Raw genomic sequence first — 20,244 nt, 5'->3', positions numbered from 1 at the left:
CACCTTTTGTTTGGCCGGTGTCGGCCCCTGTCCTTGGCTGAAGCTGCTGTGTCCGGTTGGATTGTCGCTCCAGTGGCGTCTGCAGCTGCTGATACCTTGTCCAAGTGTCTGTTCGTCGTGTTCCCCAGACAGAGTGTGGGGCAGACGGCCATTCCACCGGGGAGTCCAGACTGTGTGTGGGCTAGCCGCCTATTTCACCAGGGAGTCCAGACAGTGTATGGGCTAGTCGGTTATTCCACCAGGGAGTCCAGACAGAGAGTGGGCTAGCCGGCTATTCCACCAGGGTGTCCAGACAGTGTGTGGGGCAGACGGCTATTCCACCAGGGTGTCCAGACAGTGTGTGGGGCAGACGGCTATTCCACCAGGGTGTCCAGACAGTGTGTGGGCTAGCCGGCTATTCCACCAGGGAGTCCAGACAGTGTGTGGGCTAGCCGGCTATTCCACCAGGAAGTCCAGACAGTGTGTGGGGCAGACGGCTATTCCACCAGGGAGTCCAGACAGTGTGTGGGCTAGCTGGCTATTCCACCAGGGTGTCCAGACAGTGTGTGGGCTAGCCGGTTATTCCACCAGGGAGTCCAGACCGAGTGTGGGCTAGCCGGCTATTCCACCAGGTCGCCCAGTCCAGGCCTCACTGCCGTCCACATTCCCTGGACAGTGCTCAGGGACAGGAACCTCGACTCAGTTGTACCTCGAGGCACTGAGGCTAATTGTAGGCCCCTGCTGCTTCCCAACTGTTGCTGCGACCCTGGACTGGCAGCTCAAGGGTTGCGAGTTCACATTCCACGATGTCGAGTTGTAAAACTGCGTGGAATAAACCTGGCAACCTGCGGGCTGGCACCAGAATATAATGACTGCGGAATCCTCTGGATTGTTTGTAAAAACCCCAACTGCTTCACTGTTGCCCCCCCCCTCCCCCCCTCCCCCCATCCACCCTGTCTGACCCCCTGTGACTCCAGACCCGCGCACTGTGTGGTTGACTCTGAGGGCCCAGGCTGCAGCGCCTGGCAGAAGCCACTCCGCTGTCATGCCAACTGAGATCAGCTTGCTCAGCACAGAGGCTGATTCAATCTGGGGGCCTCTAGGTTTCCGCTTAAATTTAGTTCTGTGGCCTGATTGCACCCCGCCCTTCCACAGAGAGCCGAGATCAGATAACTTGGCACAGACTGGGGCTCAAACCTGGGGCCGCCTTGTGAGGATCGGGGTGGTGGGGTGGGTGTTTTTTTTTATACTAATCAGTGACCCTTCCTTGCCCTGTTGTTTTTTCCAAACACTTTTTTTTATTCATTCATGGGATGTGGGCGTCGCTGGCTGGCAAGGCCAGCATTAATTGCCCTGGAGAAGGCGGTGGTGAGCCGCCTTCTTGAACCGCTGCAGTCCGTGTGGTGAAGGTACTCCCACAGTGCTGTTAGGGAGGGAGTTCCAGGATTTTGGCCCAGCGACAGTGAAGGAACGGCGATACAGGTCCACGTCAGGATGGTGTGTGGCTTGGAGGGGAACTTGTAGGTGGTGATGTTCCCATGCGTCTGCTGCCCTTGTCCTTCTAAGTGGTAGAGGTCGCGGGTTTGGGAGGTGCTGCCGAAGAAGCCTTGGCGAGTTGCTGCAGTGCATCTTGTAGATGGTACACACTGCAGCCACAGTGCGCCGGTGGTGGAGTGAGTGAACGTTTAAGGTGGTGGATGGGGTGCCAATCAAGTGGGCTGCTTTGTCCTGGATGCTGTCAAGCTTCTTGAGTGTTGTTGGAGCTGCACTCATCCAGGCAAGTGGAGAGTATTCCATCACACTCCTGACTTGTGCCTTGTAGATGGTGGAAAGGCTTTGGGGAGTCAGGAGGTGAGACACTCGCCGCAGAATTCCCAGCCTCTGGCCTGCTCTTGTAGCCACAGTATTTATATGGCTGGTCCAGTTCAGTTTCTGATCAATGGTAACCCCCAGGATGTTGATAGTGGGGATTCGGCGATGGTAATGCCATTGAATGTCAAGGGAAGATGGTTAGAGTCTCGCTTGTTGGAGATGGTATTTGATAAGGTGGAGAGAGAAGCTATTTCCTTAAAGTTAGAGCCAGGCCGTTCAAGGGTGATATCAAAAAGCACTTTTCACACAAAGGGTAGTGGAAATCTGGAGCTCGCTCTCAAAAAGCTGTTGAGGATGGGGGTCAATTGAAAAGTTCAGAACTGAGATTGATACATTTTTGTTAGGCAAGGGTATAGATGGACACAGATCGGCCACGATCTAATTGAATGGCGGAACGGGCTCGAGGGGCTGAATGGCCTCCCTACATCCGATGCTTACTCGCTCCCTCTTGCTCCTTCCTCAGCTCTTCTTCCACCTCTCTCGAGAGCGCGTTTTTACCGAGGATCGCGCTCGCTTCTATGGGGCTGAGATCGTGTCCGCTCTGGACTACCTCCACGACAAGAACGTCGTCTACAGAGATCTGAAGGTTGGTATTCGACCATGGCCGATTCTGATTCACCAGCATCCAATTCTGTGCAGGTAGTTGGCAGTGGGGCTGAGGGGGCAGAGTGGGGAAGGATGGAGGTCGTTTTTACGATCCTAAAGTGTCAGCCGTGGCTCAGTGGGCAGCACCCTCGCCTCTGAGTCAGAAGGTCGTGGGTTCAGGTCCTGCTCCAGAGACTTGAGCACAAAAATCCAGGCTAACTCTCCTGAGGGAGTGCTGCACGGTCGGAGGTGCCATCTTTCGGATGAGACGTTGAACCGCGCTCTCGGGTGGACGTGAAAGATCCCATGGCACTATTTCGAAGGAAGAGCAGTGGGAGTTCTCCCTGGTGTCCTGGCCAATCTTTATCCCTCAATCAACATCGCAAAAACAGATGATCTGGTCTTTATCACAGTGCTGTTTGTGGGAGCTTGCTGTGCGCAAATTGTTTCCTACATTACAACAGTGACCACACTTCAAAAAGTACTTAAATGGCTGTAAAGCCCTTTAGGACGTTTGATATCTTGAAAGGCGCTATGTAAATGCAAGTTTTTTTTTAAAGAGACTGCTTACGTTTATATTGAATCTTTAACGTAACAAAACACCTCAAAGCCATTCACGGGTCGAAGGAACAAAGTTGGGAATGGAGCAAGGGGAGAGATTAGGAGGGGCGACTAAAACATTTGGTCAGAGGTAGGTGATGTGAATCAGTCATTCGTGAAAGAAAGACTTATGAAATAATACTGAGCGACCTACGGGTGGCGCTGTCCAGGGAGAGTATAAATACTCGGGCACGGGCCCAGCTTGCGCAGGACATTCTTAACAGGAACTAGTGAAGGACACAACTAGACCTCCATGTTGTGAAACAGTTGATTAAAGCTTTGTTTAACGCTTAGACCAAGTGCCTAGTAGTTTTCTTACGTCATTAGGTTTTAAGGAGCGTCTTAAAGGAGCGAAGAGATTTAGGGAGGGAATTCCAGAGCTTGGGGGCCAAGACAGCTGACGGCACGGCCGACGGTGGAGCGCGGACGATATTAACGCCAACATTGAGTTCTGGGGGCTTGCCCCTTGTTTACGTTTCAGCTGGAAAACCTCATGTTGGATAAAGATGGACACATCAAGATCACGGATTTCGGCCTCTGTAAAGAGGGGATAACAGACGGAGCCACCATGAAGACCTTCTGTGGAACCCCAGAGTACCTGGCACCCGAGGTGAGCGGGTTTCCAACTTTGCACTTCACCGATCAATCTTACGAAACGTGTAACCAAACCAGCCACAAAATTAGAATTAAATTCATAAAAGGGTGCTGGTTAGTTCTTCTCCAATGGGGTTTGCTATTCTCTAACTCTTTGCCTATTGGGTTTTTCTCCCCAAACCATGTGCTCTTATCTGGCCTTGCTGCCCCCGAAGGTCTCTGGGAGGTGGGGGAGTTAATAGCTGACCAGTAGGAGGTGGGGGTTAATAGCTGACCAGTAGGAGGTGGGGGTTAATAGCTGACCAGTAGGAGGTGGGGGTTAATAGCTGACCAGTAGGAGGTGGGGGTTAATAGCTGACCAGTAGGAGGTGGGGGTTAATAGCTGACCAGTAGGAGGTGGGGGTTAATAGCTGACCAGTAGGAGGTGGGGGTTAATAGCTGACCAGTAGGAGGTGGGGGTTAATAGCTGACCAGTAGGAGGTGGGGGTTAATAGCTGACCAGTAGGAGGTGGGGGTTAATAGCTGACCAGTAGGAGGTGGGGGTTAATAGCTGACCAGTAGGTGGTGGGGGTTGTAGGGGGTGGTGTGTGGGGTCAGCTTCACCTCTGACTGATGAGCGGTTCGAATCGCTCCCACTCCCTTGGTTCTAGACCGGGGACTTATTTGGGGGTTTGTGATGAAATTGCAGCAGACAAACTGAATTTTGGTGAAAGAACTTTGATCTTTATTTGAGAAAGAAAATACACAACAATAATCTTAACACTCTAAAAATGGGGAACACTTCGGTACATACGAGGGAAAATTACAGTAGACAAATACTTCACCCCTCCCAATCCCACTTCACTAGCTGAGTTGGGCTCCAAAGGACCAGGGATAATGCTCACCAAACGAATCCTTGGCAGTCGAGCTGGTTTGCGGTTTCGGGGGTTCACTGGATGTGTTAGTTGGTGCCTGCCGTACCCCGGACGCGGTAGAGGACTTCGACTGTGTGTCTGATGATGATCTGGATCGCTGACACTGTTGAGAACTTCTGTGGAGAACTGTTGCTTCCAGAGAGAGAGAACTCCTGTGTCGAACTCGAGAGCGAACTGTGTAGAGAGAGAGCTGCCTTTCTGAACTGACTGCTGAACTCTGTAGAGAGAGAGAACTGCTTCTGGATTTTTTTTTCCCGCCCCTTAAAAGGGGGGGTTTTCATTTACGCCGCCCCATAGCTGGGGGGGACCATCACCATCCCATTACTGGGGTGTGATACTACACTTCATCTTAGCCAAAAGGCCGAGAAGTGATATCCTTGATGAACTCCCCTCAATGAACTAACTACTTTCTTGTAAAAACAGGTCTCCAGTTATACTAAACGAGGCCTGCGAATCTGGATAGATTTTGGGCGGGCTCATTAATATTGATCTGTTCAATTGTTTAATTGCTTTCGGGGTGGTCCCATCGATCTTAAGTTTTTTAAGAACGTGTGAAGTGGTTTCTGGATGGTCCCATCGATTGTTTAAACTCTTGTTTAATTGTTAGTTTTGTCCTTAGTCTTTGAGTTTCCTGTGGGGCCTTGAGATTCTTTGTTGGTTGGCTAAACGATTTGGTTTATGCACGACTTGGATGGGTTCTGTGAGGCTGTTCTTCCGTGGGTCTATTGTCGGCATGTAAATGTCTTGATAGGGGCTGAGTGACGCTTACAGTTTCCCCCCAGTTTGATTACCTCGAATACTCAAACTGGCTACTGCATAGGTAGATCCCAACTTCTTTGTTGCAGCCTTTTTCCCCAAACATGCCTGAACGTGTCCTTTTAAAAATGCCAAGTCTGTTTTTGACCTTTAATCTCCCTGCTGGGCCCAACATGCTTTTTATCCAACTGAGGTTTTTTTTTTTGCAAGGGTCCAAAATCACTTTAATACGGATTTTCTTTCATAATGGGGGATCTGTAAATCCTACAGGGTTAAGAGCTGACCAGTAGGAGGTGCCCTCCTATTTCTCCCCCCCCAACCCATCCTTGTGGATAACAGGCCTCCTCCTAGTAATGCAGCTTTATGGTTCGGATCGGCCCCTGGCTCCATGAGACTGCTGTTTGGCTCTCTGGCCAGCCGTGCCGTCTGAAGAGTGTCTTCTCTCTGAAGGTGCTGACCTCCCTTCCCAAGCAGGAGATTTGTGGCTTTTAGGGGTGATCTTGCTTTCTCCCCCTTCCCTCCACGCACTGCTGTACTATCACCTCAGTCCATTCAATCCTTCAGCTCCTTCCGCAGCAGACTGAGGACACCGCACCTAGCCACACCACGTTACGAGAGAGAATGTTCTCTGGCCTCCTCGGACTTGCGATGCAAGGTGAGCGGTTGTAAATATTCTTCATCGCGAACGAGGTGTCGGCCGCGGCTCAGTGGGCCGCACCCTCGCCTCTTGAGTCAGAAGGTCGTGGGTTCGAGTCCCACTCCAGAGCACAAACATCTAGGCTGACACTCCAGTGCAGTGCTGAGGGAGCGCTGCACTGTCGGAGGTGCCGTCTTTCAGATGAGACGTTAAACAGAGGCCCCTCAGGTGGACGTACAAGATCCCGTGACACAATTTTGAATATTTATCCCTCAAACAGATTATCTGGTCATTATTGCTGTTTGTGGGAGCTTGCTGTGTGCAAACTGGCTGTCGCGTTTCCTGCATTACAACAGTGACTCCACTTCAAAAAGTACTTAATAACAGAAAACGCTGGAAAAACTCAGCAGGCTAGGCAGCATCCGTGGAGAGAGAAACAGAGTTAACGTTTCAGGTCAAAGACCCTTCGTCAGAACTGGGGAAAAACAGGCAATGGAAAGCAAGTTTAGGGGCAGACACGAAGGGCCGAAGGGCCTCTTTCTGTGCTGTAAAACTCTATGACTCTATGGCTGGGAAAAGGGGGGAGGGAATGAAAGAACAAAAGGGAAGGTCAGTGATAGGATAGAAGGCAGGAGAGATTGAGAGACTTTAAGAGATATTGAAGGCGCGAGGAGGTGGTAATGGGACAGGTTAAGGAATAAAGGTTGCTCTAGATGAGGTGTGAATTGCGCTGGCAGAATGAAGGACCGCTGAAGGGAGGGAAGGAAAAAAGGCCAAACAAAAAGTGGATAAAAAAAGAAAATATATGTGTGATAGGGGCCTAGGTTATGATCAGAAAGTACTTAGTTGGCTGTAAAGCGCTTTGGGATGTCCGGTGGTCGTGAATGGCGCTATAGAAATGCAAGTCTGTTTTACTTTTTACTGCTAACCATGCACGAACATAGCTGTGCCGTTGAAAGGTGGTGGGACCACGCAGGCTGTTCACGACAGGCTGGGGTCCCTTCGTCCAGTGTTTTTTAATCCACAAACTCCCTAACAGCACTGTGGGAGCACCTTCGCCACACGGACTGCAGCGGTTCAAGGCGGCGGCTCACCACCACCTTCTCGAGGGCAATTAGGGATGGGCAATAAATGCTGGCCTTGCCAAGCGACGCCCACATCCCGTGAACAAATAAAAAAATAAACTTGGCCACGGTGTGGGGTGGGAGGGGGGTGGGGTGGGTGAAGTTACTTGTTTAGTTCTGCAGTGGAGACTGACCCCAGCACGGTGGCATAGTGGTTAGCACTGTTGCCTCACAGCGCCAGGGACCCGGGTTCGAACCCGGCCTCGGGTGACTGTGCAAACTCCACACAGACATTCTCCCCGTGTTTGCGTGGGTTTTCTCCGGGTGCTCCGGTTTCCTCCCACAGTCCAAAGATGTGCGGGTTAGGTTGATTTGGCTATGATAAATTGACCCTTAGTGTTAGGGGGATTAAATACGTGGGGTTACGGGGATCAGGTGGGATATGTGTCGGTGCAGGCTCGATGGGCCGAAATGGCCTCTATCTGCACTGTGGGGGGGAAAAAAAAATTACGAGTTCCCTGATTGCACCCCCCCCCCCCCTCTTGTCTCGCCCCAGGTGTTGGAGGACAATGACTACGGCCGCGCTGTGGACTGGTGGGGGCTGGGAGTGGTGATGTACGAGATGATGTGCGGCCGGCTGCCCTTCTACAACCAAGACCACGAGAAGCTCTTCGAGCTGATCCTCATGGAAGAAATTCGGTTCCCTCGCACCTTGTCCCCCGAAGCCAAGTCCCTTCTCTCGGGTCTCTTAAAGAAAGACCCCAAACAGAGGTAAGAGTCGCTCGAGACGCGGGGGTCTCTCGGGTGAATGTTTTTAAACTCCCAAACCCTTGTGCTGCAATCCATCCCCACCTCACTCAAACCATCCCTGCCGAGTAAAGTTTATTGAAGGAGTAAGCTGTATTTTGCTCATTCCTCTCCCCTCCCCACTCTGTCCCCCTTCCTCTCCCCACTCCCCACTCTGTCCCCCTTCCTCTCCCCACTCCCCACTCTGTCCCCCTTCCTCTCCCCACTCCCCACTCTGTCCCCCTTCCTCCCCACTCCCCACTCTGGGCCCCCTTCCTCTCCCCCTCCCCACTCTGGGCCCCCTTCCTCTCCCCTCCCCACTCTGTCCCCCTTCCTCTCCCCACTCCCCACTCTGTCCCCCTTGCTCTCCCCTCCCCACTCTGTCCCCCTTCCTCCCCCCTCCCTACTCTGTCCCCCTTCCTCTCCCCTCCCCACTCTGGGCCCCCTTCCTCTCCCCTCCCCACTCTGTCCCCCTTCCTCTCCCCTCCCCACTCTGGGCCCCCTTCCTCTCCCCTCCCCACTCTGGGCCCCCTTCCTCTCCCCCTCCCCACTCTGGGCCCCCTTCCTCTCCCCCTCCCCACTCTGGGCCCCCTTCCTCTCCCCCTCCCCACTCTGGTCCCCCTTCCTCTCCCCCTCCCCACTCTGGGCCCCCTTCCTCTCCCCCTCCCCACTCTGGGCCCCCTTCCTCTCGCCGCCCCACTCTGGGCCCCCTTCCTCTCGCCGCCCCACTCTGGGCCCCCTTCCTCTCCCCTCCCCACTCTGGGCCCCCTTCCTCTCCCCCTCCCCACTCTGGGCCCCCTTCCTCTCGCCGCCCCACTCTGGGCCCCCTTCCTCTCCCCTCCCCACTCTGCCCTAATTATATTCACAAAAACAAGTCTGGAGCAACACTGCATGCAGTAGGGACGGTTAAAGGGGAACTACTTGCCAACATTGTCATCATTCCGGTATTGCACTATTCATTCTCGTTTAAAGGGGAACTTACTCACAATCATGAGGTTAATCTTCTCATTCCATTACTGTGACTTGCAGGGCTTTCCTTTTATCTTATGCTCACTGATCTAGACAATTGGCCGTGCCGTGATGGCGTTTTCCTGTTGTGGGATTGTCGCTGCGGCCTCGCAGTTCTCTTTGTAAAACCCGGTCCTGTGATTATCTGAAATCTCTTGCGCATCCCCGATTTTAATCGCTCCACCTTGGGCGGCCCTGCCTTCAACTGCCGAGACCCATAGCTCTGGAATTCCCTCTAAACCTCTCCACCTCCACTTCCTCCTTTTGAGACACTCCTTAATCCACCTTGACCACCGGTAGTGGAGTGGGCCCAGGGGCCGTGTAGCCTGGTTCTGTTCCTACTGTGTTCTAATTCTGTGTTAGATTTCAGGAGATGGTTTTATTCCTGTTCCTGGCTGGGGTGGAGATCGCCTTTGCAGAAGGTAAGTACTGTAGAAAATATAGGGACAGAGTGATCTCCTGGAAGAATTTCGATCGCCTAGATGGGTCGGAGAGGAATTTCCCAGATTTTTTTTCTCCCAAAATGGCCATTGGGTCTTTATCTGGTTTTTCGCATCTCCCGGGAGATCACATGGGTTCGGGTGGATGCACAGTGATAGAAGATTTGAGGTTAGGATCAGATCAGCCATGATCTTATTGAATGGTGGAGCAGGCTCGAGGGGCCGATTGGCCTACTCCTGCTCCTATTTCATATGTTCATATCTCCTTATTGGCTCGGTGTCAAATTTTGTCCGAAAGCCCTCCCGTGAAGCGCCTTGGAACTTGTTAGGACAAGGATTCTGAAATTGCCACGCTGGGGGGGTAGGGAGCTGGCGAAGGCTGGAGAGGACAGGTGATTTGGATGGTGTTTGGTGGTGGTTGGATAGGCAGTGTTTTATTAAGAAAATAAGAACACAAGAATTAGGAGCAGGAGTTGGCCGTACGGCCCCTCGCGCCTGCTCCGCCATTCAATAAGATCATGGCTGATCTTCAACCTCAACTCCACTTTCCCGCCCGATCCCTATATCCCTTGATTTCCCGAGAGTCCAAAAATCTATCGATCTCGGCCTTGAATATACTCAACGACTGAGCATTCACAGCCCTCTGAGGTAGAGAATTCCAAAAATTCACAACCCTCTGAGTGAAGAAATTCCTCCTCATCTCAGTCCTAAATGGCCGACCCCTTATCCTGAGACTGTGACCCCTCGTTCTAGACGCTCCAGCCAGGGGAAACAACCTCTCAGCATCTAACTTGTCAATCCCCCCTCAGAATGTTATATGTTTCTAATCTTATTATTCACCTCTCCTCTAACCTCCAGGTTGGGCGGTGGTCCCGACGATGCGAAGGAAGTCATGCAACACAAATTCTTTGTACCAGTTAACTGGCAGGATGTCATAGAGAAGCGGGTGAGAGAACCGAAGCCGTTGGCGAACCTCATTTATGGCTAAGAAACAGCGACAAAAAAAAAACCAGCCAGGGATGGACAAGAGCTGCTTTGGAACGGTCTGAATGGGATCTTTCTTGGCAGTTTGTCAGACTTGTGTCTATACAGTGCCTGATCGTGTCACACCAGCGTCTCAAAGCACTTCACCCTCAACTGGATTGCTTTGAGCAGAATCGTAGAAATTTACATAGAAGATAGGAGCAGGAGTAGGCCATTTGGCCCCTCGAGCCTGCTCCGCCATTCAATGCGATCATGGCTGATCATCCAAATTCAGTACCCAGTCCCTGCCTTCTCCCCATATCCCGTGATCCCTCAGCCTTAAGAAATATATCTAACTCCTTCTTGAATATATTTAATGAATTGGCCTCTACTGCCTTTTGTGGTAGAGAATTCCACAGGTTCACCACTGTCTGGGTGAAGAAATTCCTCCTTATCTCTGTCCTAAATGGCTTACCCCTTATCCTTAGACTGTGACCCCTGGTTCTGGACTCCCCCACCATTGGGAACATCCTCCCTGTGTCTAGTCCTGTTAGAATTTTATTACAGCACAGAAGGAGGCCATTTGGCCCATCGTGTCTGTGCCGGCCGAAAAAGAGCGATCCAGCCTAACCCCACTTTCCAGCTCTTGCTCCGTGGCCCTGCGGGTTACGGCACTTCAGGTGCATATCCAAGTACTTTTTAAATGTGATGAGGGTTTCTGTCTCTACCACCCTTTCAGGCAGTGAGTTCCAGACCCCACCACCCTCTGGGTAAAAAAAAGTTCTCCTCAACTCCCCTCTAATCCTTCTACCAATTACTTTAAATCTATGCCCCCTGGCCCCTCTGCCGAGGGAAATAGGTCCTTCCTATCCACTCTATCTCGGCCCCTTGTAATTTTATACATCTGAAGTTGAGGCAGCTAATTTGCATACTGCAAAATCTTGCAAATAGCAGTGGGGCACAGGTGATTGCTCTCCAGGGGTGCGGGAGGGTGCAGCCCAGGATACGGGGGGGTTGGCTGTGGGGTACGTGTGGGTGGGCACAGCCCAGGATGTGCGGGTAGGTACAGCCCAGGGTGGAGCTTTGCTCTGATCGTGTGCCGCTTTGAACCCAGCGAGAGTTTGGCTGGTGCAGTGACTGAACCCGACACCGGTGCTAATTCCTCTGTTCTCCATTTCCCCTTCTGTGCAACAGCTCGTGCCCCCATTCAAGCCCCAGGTGTCCTCGGAGACAGACACGCGATACTTTGATGATGAGTTCACAGCAGAGTCGATAACAGTCACCCCCCCAGATAAATGTGAGTATGAACGCCCTGCGGGGACCCGGTGAGTGAGCAGGACACCGCTTGATTCCTTCTGCTTCCTTCGGAGCATCTTTCCTCGAGGCTGACTGCTCGAGACTGAAGTGAAACCGGAACAGCGAGTGGCTGGGGCGGGATGGTGGGCGGAGGGAACCATGAGCTGCGGGGTGGGGGGAGAGAGAGAGTGTGGGGGGCCTGGAACAGCGAGTGGAGAGAGACAGAGAGAGTGGGGTTTGGAACAGCGAGGTGGGGGGAGAGGAGAGGGGGCAGAGTTTCAGGATAAGGGATTGGCTGTTTAAGACTGAGATGAGGAGAAGTTTCTTCACTGAGGGTTGCGAACCTTTGGAATTCTCTACCCCAGAGGGCTGTGGATGCTGAGTCTTTGAGTATATTCAAGGCTGAGATAGATTTTTGGACTCTAGGGGAATCAAGGGATATGGGGATCGAGCGGGAAAGTGGAGTTGAGGTCGAAGATCAGCCATGATCTTATTGAATGGCGGAGCAGGCTCAAGGGGCCAAATGGCCGACTCCTGCTCCTAATTCTTATGTTTTTAAAAACTTTAATTGGATATTATAAGCACAGATTACAGTTTAGTGGGCACATTAAATCATTATTATGCAATGGGTACATTTTTGAACTTCATTTTGTTTAAAACGTTATTTTGGAGATTAGAAAAATCAGTTACTGAATAAAAAAAGCTTTTTGAGTGATTCAGTTGGTTCAACAAAGTGACAATGCTACAATGAAATGTTGCCACATTTAGTTGGTGTTCTAGTTACAAATATTTACATTTTCCACTGATGTACAAGAGGTTCATGCCGAACGCAAGCTGTTTGGTACAGTATATATAGATATATATTTAGAGCAGAACATAACTCAGCAGAAGGTTACGTTCGTCTAGCTTGTTTCACGGTGTGGCGATGGCAGGTGCCGGATTTGCAGAGGAAGATCCCAGCTCTACCACGGCTGCAAGTTTATAAAGCTGCCAATCGCACCCAGAGGCCACAGATTTCCTGACAGTCAGTCACGTCCCCGCAGGCACTTGTCAAGGTGCCTGGGAGCTGGGAGATGGCCCCCTGGCAGCTTCAGGCGTGCTTGAGGGCCCAGAAAGATTCTTGCCCATATACTCTCTGTAGCTTTTCAAAAAAATATTCATTCAATGGATGTGGGCGTCGTTGGTAAGGTCAGCATTTATTGCCCATCCCTAATTGCCCCTTGAGAAGGTGGTGGTGAGCCGCCTTCTTGAATCGCTGCAGTCCGTGTGGTGAAGGTACTCCCACAGTGCTGTTAGGGAGGGAGTTCCAGGATTTTTGACCCAGCGACGATGAAGGAACGGCCGATATATTTCCAAGTCGGGATGGTGTGCGACTTGGAGGGAAACTTGGAGGTGGTGGTGTTCCCATGTGCCTGCTGCCCTTGTCCTAGGTGGAAGAGGTCGCGGGTTTGGGAGGTGCTGCCGAAGAAGCCTTGGCGAGTGGCTGCAGTGCATCTTGTAGATGGTACACACTGTAGCCACGGTGCGCCGGTGGTGGAGGGAGTGAATGCTTAAGGTGGTGGATGGGGTGCCAATCAAGCGGGCTGCTTTGTCCTGGATGCTGTCGAGGTTCTTGACTGTTGTTGGAGCTGCACTCATCCAGGCAAGTGGAGAGTATTCCATCACACTCCTGACTTGTGCCTTGTAGATGGTGGAAAGGCTTTGGGGAGTCGGGAGGTGAGACACTCGCCGCAGAATACCCAGCCTCTGACCTGCTCTTGTAGCCACAGTATTTATGTGGCTGGTCCAGTTAGGTTTCTGGTCAATGGTGACCCCCCAGGATGTTGACGGTGGGGGATTCGGCGATGGTGATGCTTTTCCTCTGATTGTGCCCGATGCCTTATTTTCTTCTCTCTCCCCTGCAGTCGACAGCTTGGACCTGATGGATAGTGATCAGAAAGCACACTTTCCCCAGTTCTCCTACTCAGCGAGTGTGCGAGACTAAACCCGGCAACGATACCAAAAAAAAAACCACCCAGGACTTTCTCCTCCTGATCCGGAGAAGGCAATTCTACAGTATCCCAAAAAATCCACCTTTTCCACCATCGGTCTTCAGCTGCCAGCTAGGAGTCCCCGGAAAACCGCAGACGCTGCTGGATGGAAATTTACTACCGGTTCACTTTCATTCTAGAAATTGTGTTTTTTATATATGTACATATGAAACAACAAACTCGCAGCGACTGCTCCACTGCTGTGAAAGCCATGGTTTTGGGGACGTTTGTGCATATTTTAAAAAAGGAGACATCTGTACAGCGCGAGAGGGCCTCCCCACACCCGGTGCCACCCATGGCCGAGTGAGGTCGCGAACTGCTGGCGCCCCTTGCTGCAGGTCACGTCACCGTTCAAAAGTTTCACACTTTTTTTTAAGATTAATTTCTATATCTCAAGTTTTTAATGTTCCATTTGGGTACACATACACATGTGCGCACACACACAAGCTCCACCCGGGCACACTCAGGCAAGCACGGGAGCGCGCACAAAAACGCACGGGCACGAGAGGGGGCACACTGACGCGCACCGACACAGGTGGGGCACATAGAAACGCACGCAGACACGTGCGGGGCAGACGGAGACGCGCGCACTTGCCGGGGGGGGGGGCGGCACTCGCAGACACGCACGGTGGCGCAGACACGCTCACAGACATGCGGCGGGCACGCAGACCCCGTGCGCACAAACGCGCGCGGGGCACACAGACGTACAGCGAGACGCGCGCACGCACACACACACACACACACACACACACACACACACACACACACACACACACACACACACACACACTAGATCGAACAAATGGCAGAGCTAAGACTGAATATTTGGCCGGCACTACATTGCTGTTGGAGAGTTGAAGGAGCAGTGCTAGGGGGTGGAGAGGGATCCTGGTCGTTGCAGTTTAATTCAGTCTGAGTGGAGGACGGTGGAGATTTGATGATCAGACCCCCTTGGTATTTCTGCCCTTTTATTCTCTCGCCTTTGCAGCCTGCAGCCAATAGCATTAGCGGAGTGGGGCAAGGGAGCCTGGCCCACAGCTTCCTTGCACCCGCTACAGTTGATCGACGGGGAATTGCAGCAAGGATCGAGTCCGCTGAATGTCCGGTTCGTGCTGTAATATATTTCCATTTCAGTTGCCGGGAGCTCAGAATTTTTTTTTACCCCCACCCCCCGTGGCTCAGGCGCTGAGTGACCTACCCAGAGCAGAGGTCACGGGTTTCAACTCCAGGGTCTGTGCTTATTTAATTGGCGTTGGGGAGGTGCGGGGAAGAGACCGCTGGGGTTTGGAGAGGAAAACAAAGCATTTTGCCGCAGTATCGGCAGATGAACTTGGTGCATTTCTCCAAACGGTTATGAAAAGTCTATACTTGGGTGAGTCTTGGCCTGCTCCCGGTGACACCGCAGTGTAGTCTGGAGCTTGGTTGCTTCCGTGTCATCCGAATTTTTTTTTTTTTTTTAAATGTCAGTGTTAATGTTCTGACAATCATGAAATCCCTCGTACACTGCCTGAAGGCTCTCGGGTGCCTGCGAGCTGCCTCGTGCCTGCTGTGCTGGCGCATTGTGGGGGGGGTGGGGGCCCGGTATCCCGCGTCTGCCCTTAGTGCCAGGCGCGGTAGGGGCGCTGCCGCTACCGAATCCCGTGGAGACCGGACAGCGGCCACGGCTCCTCCTTCGCGGAGGTTTACCTCCAAAGACCTGCGGGTTTCCACAGCGGTCTGTACCCGTACACGACTGCAGGGAGCGCGATGCAGTCGGGTGCCCATCTGCCGCCGTGGCCACTGAACGGGCTCTCGTCGCGGAATGTCGAGCCGCCCATCGCGTGCCGAGCACCCTAACTGTATTGTAACTAACAAATGTCAGTTCTACGCTCGCTATCCCCCTCAGGCTGAGCATTATTGGTCTCCGCTGTAAGTCATCTCCCCCCCAGCCCAGCCCTTACGACCAGGTGTTTGCTTTTACTGCCCTACAGCTAGTCGCGCAGTAGTGTGTGACCCAGGATGTCACTGCGGTGAAAACCGCTTGTTAGCTGAACTGGACACTGTCATCGACCAGGCCCTTCCGCGTGCGTGTCTCTCTCGACTTCCCAAAAGGTAGACCGATTCACGCGCTCGAATGTAATTCAGCAACTCGCTTTATTTCTACAACCGTTTACCAAGTGAGTGGCGCGAAGCAACGCAGTAACCTCGCCATGCTTGGAATTAATTCAGCATCGCTTCTTTGAATATCAAAAAAAAAAGAGACTTCGCACTTACCCGGTTAGCGGGCTCGATGTTATCTTTATTTAAATCTGAAACTGGTCATCAATGAAATGAAGGAGGTTTCCCACTCCCTGTGCCGAACCTCCCCAGCTAGCCTGGAACTACCGACCATTATGGCCCTTTGCCCTTTTTTGACTCCTTAACTTGGCCAGGGCGCTAGTAGCTTGACCTCTGACCTTCTCCCAGCCCTCCCTTCTCTGGGGCATTTCCCAGCAGGGTTGTCTGTTAAACCAGTTGTCTTCTATCCCACTCCCACCCCAATACAGATATGGCTCCCAGCCAGCCTCACGATGCGCACGACTGAATTCGGTCCCTTCCGACGTCCCGTGCGAGTCCCTCCTGAAAGAATTAGGAATGCAATGATCCACCTATTGCCCCCAGAGCACTCAGTAGAATGGCGGTCTTATTAATGTTCGAGAGAACTCGTTAACGAACCGATTTCCACCCCCCCCCTTTCTCCCACTAGCTCCAGCCTGTCTCTGAATTTTAACCTCTCTCTAACGTGTCAGCCACTTTTGAACATAAATGACACCAAATCCCTACTGTGCTAAAACAGAGCTCGATACCGGATGGGGGCAGCGACCTCTGGCTGTGGTTTTCCACTTTCACCAGGGCTTTGTTACATATTTTGCATATAAAGAAACGTTCCCCCATTCGGTTCGAAGCGTCGTTTTGTGAGGGTAGATATAAAATAAGCATTACTGACGCTTGCAAAGGCTGCCCGCCCTGCAGTGGAAAGTGAAACTCCTAGCCCCCAACCTGGCAGATTTTTAGCCCAATGCCATTTCGTAAATTTGCCCGGGATGGAAAATAAGTTTATATGCAAACGACAGAGTCAGCCCATCACGAGGGCGAGCGCGCATGTTTGCGTTTACTTGCATGCAAAGGAGCTCCGTACCTCTCGCCTTCAAGGCCGGCCCCGAGGGGCGCTCCGATGGCTTGCCCCCCCGGTATTGCAACTGTGGATCTGGCTGATGGTCAGGGTCCCCCCCGTCCAGTCGACGGCCGCGTCTGGACATCCGGCGCAGACGTGCTTCGCCCAATCCGCGCGAGCTGCCGGTGTCCCGGGACAGCTGGCAGTGGAGGGACTTGACCATTGGGCTGTGCTCGGGAAACGAAGCGGGACGGCTGGGTTGGCATCTCTGCCCCTTTTCGAGCTGCCCACTGCCGTCCCCAAGTTCCTGGAACCGATCGGCCTAGTTTGGCACCAGGTTCCGTCCGGGATGCCCCAGGAAAGAGAATTTCTAGTTCCCCCGTAAAATCATCTTTGGTTCTTGGAATGGCGGCAAAATTTGGGGAATGGGATAATTGGTGCTATTCTTTTATGGTTTTCCAAGCTTGGGGGTTGCATTGTCAGGCATTTAAACATGCCAGACTGCCCGGCACATAGCTGCGTTACTTTGAGGCAGAGAATTGGCTGTGGGCTGTGTCCTGGTTTTTTTTTTTTGTTGAGGCGGTGGGATTATATGAGGATGTTAACTAGCAGCAGGTTAGTAAATGTGGGGGGCGGGGGGGCGCGCTATTCAACGTTAATTTTGTGTGTCCTGTGTTAGGTACGGAGTAATATTTATTGGAGGTACTGTAGTGACATTAGTCAGTCAAGACGTCAACAGTGTTAAAGCAGATTTATACTGAAAGGAATTGGTACATACTAATGACGGGCGGGCGGGGGGGGGGGGGGGGGCGCAAGCGACAAGAGACCCGTTTGTCAATCAGATTCACTTCTGTCAGTGTGAAGGGGTTGCGAGGGATTTGTGTTCATTGAACCCCGAGCTTACAGATGTACATTCAGAATATGCAGAAACCTCTCAAAATCCAATCCAAGTCAAGCACTCGAGCAAAGAGGAGAGAGACTCTTTCTCTCTCTCTTTCTCTCTCTCTCCAGAGATGGAAGGGTGCAAGAACTTTGGTAACGCAAGGCTGGAGCCTCGAACCTTCCCATCCCCCCGCCACCCCCCAATCTTTGGCTTGTGTATGCCGTGTATTAATCACCTCCCACTCTCAAGACCAGAACTGGCCCAACTCGCAGCCTCCTGGAGTTAGAAGTTGCCCATTGCGCTCTGCGGGGCCCTGGTCAGTTTGAATGGAGAGCTTCTGACCGGACGGGGCGACCATGAGAGCGCAGTGCCGGCCCTACCAGCACTGGCCCCACCCGCAGCCCGAGTCGAGAACCGAACGGGAATCCGTGCCGGATTGAGCCAGTCACCGTCCACTGGAAGAGCCAGGGAAGGCCGTGCTGGAGAGTTGGGAGTGAGTTAAGGAGATGCCTCCAATTCTTGGGGATCTATGCATGAAAGGCATATCCATGGCCTGGTGCTCGCGACATGCCATTTTGCTATTGGCAATTTGTGGAATGTGGCATTTTTAAGAGTCATGTAATGGTGATTCTACAATGCTTCTTCATCGAGGAATATGGAATCCCAGCTCCGGGAAACAACAGTTTGTTTCCCTTTTTAATGATGTTTGTTTAAAATTTGCTTTTTTTTTTTGGAGCATTCAGAGGAAAAAAAATTCATTAGTAATTTCTAACGTAGACATTTATAGACTGAAACAATGTTTCTTTAAAACCAAGTGTGATTCAGAACATTCAACGTGTGTAACAGTGATCATCCTGGGCCAGAAGGACTCGGCCCAGTGACACTTGTCGAATTGAGAGAAGCCCTTCTGATGCATTGCTGTATTTCAAAACAAACGCGAGATTGGATCACCTGCGATTCCAACAGTCCATCTCTGGGGCGCCTTCTGTACCTTGTCACCCCCCACCCGCCTCCCCACTTTCTCATTCTGGTATTTCTTTACCACTCCTTCTTCCCCCCCCCCCCCCCCCCCCCCCCCCAAAAATACACACCCACACGATGGGCGAGGAAGGTGGGCAAGTCCTTGCTCCTCCTACCCTGGACACATAGATACATAGAAGATAGGAGCAGGAGTAGGCCATTCGGCCCCTCGAGCCTGCTCCGCCATTCAATGAGATCATGGCTGATCATCCAAATTCAGTTCCCTGTCCCTGCCTTCTCCCCATATCCCTTGATCCCTTTAGCCTTAAGAAATATATCTACAGGAAACTTTGTTATATCCGGCACCGACGGGACCGAGCTGTTGCCGATCTATCAAAACTGCTGGACATACAAAGTTAATGTTGAAGCATACGGAGGTTTTCATCTCCGTATCTGACAACAAACACTGTTGCTTAGCAACAGCTTGTAAACAGTCGGCCCGTACCTTGGAAGCATCTCTGTAGCTTAGCAACAGCTTCAGAGAGACTTTCCAGAGCCTGACTGTTGAAAACAGCCATGAGAAGAAAAAAAACCTAACAAAACGGCTCCTGATTTCTGCCGGTAGATCGAGGTTTCCGGACATACAACCTCCGGATAAACCAAAGTTTCCTGTAACTCCTTCTTGAATATATTCAATGAATTGGCCTCAACTGCCTTCTGTGGTAGAGAATTCCACAGGTTCACCACTCTCTGGGTGAAGAAATTCCTCCTCATCAGTCCTAAATGGCCAACCCCTTCTCTTTAGACTGTGACCCCTGGCTCTGGACTCCCCCGCCATCGGGAACACCCTGCATCCAGTCTGCCTAGTCCTGTTAGAATTTTATAAGTTTCAATGAGATCTCCTCTCAATGCCACGGATGCCACTGGTACAGCGCCTTGGTAAAATGCTCGGGTGGTGAGCTTGTTGGAGTGTGTGGCGGAGGGGAGGGGCTTTGCTAATATTGCATTTGCTTTCCGTGTCTCTTGCCCCTTTTCTTTGCCCCACCTGCCCCCCCTTTGACCTGAGAGAACCCAGGATGCAAACGCCATCCAGCACTGAGATATGTCGGTGGTTGGGTCTCCCAATTGAAGGGTCCCATTTATCTCCGGTGGGTTCTGGCCCCACCCTGTGTCGGTGTAGCCATGCACAGCAGTTGATCCCTGTGCTAGCGCTGGTTGTTTTGAAATGCAGTCACTATAGATTCTGACGGGTGTGTGTACTGTGTGTTTTTTGCTTTGAAATATGTGCAGGGTTCTGAAATAATTCAGTAGAAGACCTGACTTGTTGATTCTGGGCTCCCTTCTTGTACACAGGTACCAGTTCTTTTACAACGATAAGAACCTGTGGTTCTTTGACTATATTGATTAGCGAGGCCTCTGGTTGATGGTTCTCCCCTCGTGTCTTCCTGCCCACCCTCCAATCCCAAGCCTGATTGGAGGACCACTTATTTGAAGCCTTGATGATGAACTAATGACCTTGTCCTTCAAGATGTTGGAGACAAAGTGCACAGCTGCCTATTACCTCTTCTAAAGTGTCCGTCACCAAACGCACACGCACACAGATTGGAAATGATGTGAATGGGCTGTGGCTTTGAGGGGGGGGGGGCAGGGAATTGGCCACGTTGCCTCCCTGAGACCACCATGGTGCCTGGCGCAGCTAGTTTCACCAGTTCGACTCCCAAATGTCCCAGAACACGTCGTCTCA

The 20,244-nt window shown here is 51.9% G+C and overlaps 1 protein-coding gene across 3 annotated transcripts in view; it reads left to right on the top strand.

Moving 5' to 3' along the window:
- LOC147096775 (RAC-beta serine/threonine-protein kinase) overlaps positions 1 to 19,820 on the top strand; it is a 109,369-nt gene extending 89,549 nt beyond the window's left edge. For all 3 annotated transcript variants that reach the window (XM_085973396.1, XM_085973394.1, XM_085973395.1), the window contains 6 exons: positions 2,315 to 2,437; positions 3,518 to 3,646; positions 7,558 to 7,772; positions 10,094 to 10,181; positions 11,393 to 11,495; positions 13,399 to 19,820. In XM_085973396.1, the coding sequence (XP_085829522.1) occupies positions 2,315 to 2,437; positions 3,518 to 3,646; positions 7,558 to 7,772; positions 10,094 to 10,181; positions 11,393 to 11,495; positions 13,399 to 13,478 (738 nt within the window). In that variant the 3' untranslated portion in view covers positions 13,479 to 19,820. The remainder of the gene's footprint in view (positions 1 to 2,314; positions 2,438 to 3,517; positions 3,647 to 7,557; positions 7,773 to 10,093; positions 10,182 to 11,392; positions 11,496 to 13,398) is intronic.
- The last annotated feature ends 424 nt before the right edge of the window (positions 19,821 to 20,244 follow it).

Source organism: Somniosus microcephalus, chromosome 34 (genome assembly GCF_052327205.1).
Source record: "Somniosus microcephalus isolate GS21.2 chromosome 34, FLI_Smic_1.0, whole genome shotgun sequence".
NCBI classification, from domain to species: domain Eukaryota; kingdom Metazoa; phylum Chordata; class Chondrichthyes; order Squaliformes; family Somniosidae; genus Somniosus; species Somniosus microcephalus.
Note: the sequence above shows the minus strand (reverse complement) of the source record. Positions and strands in the feature narration are given on the sequence as shown.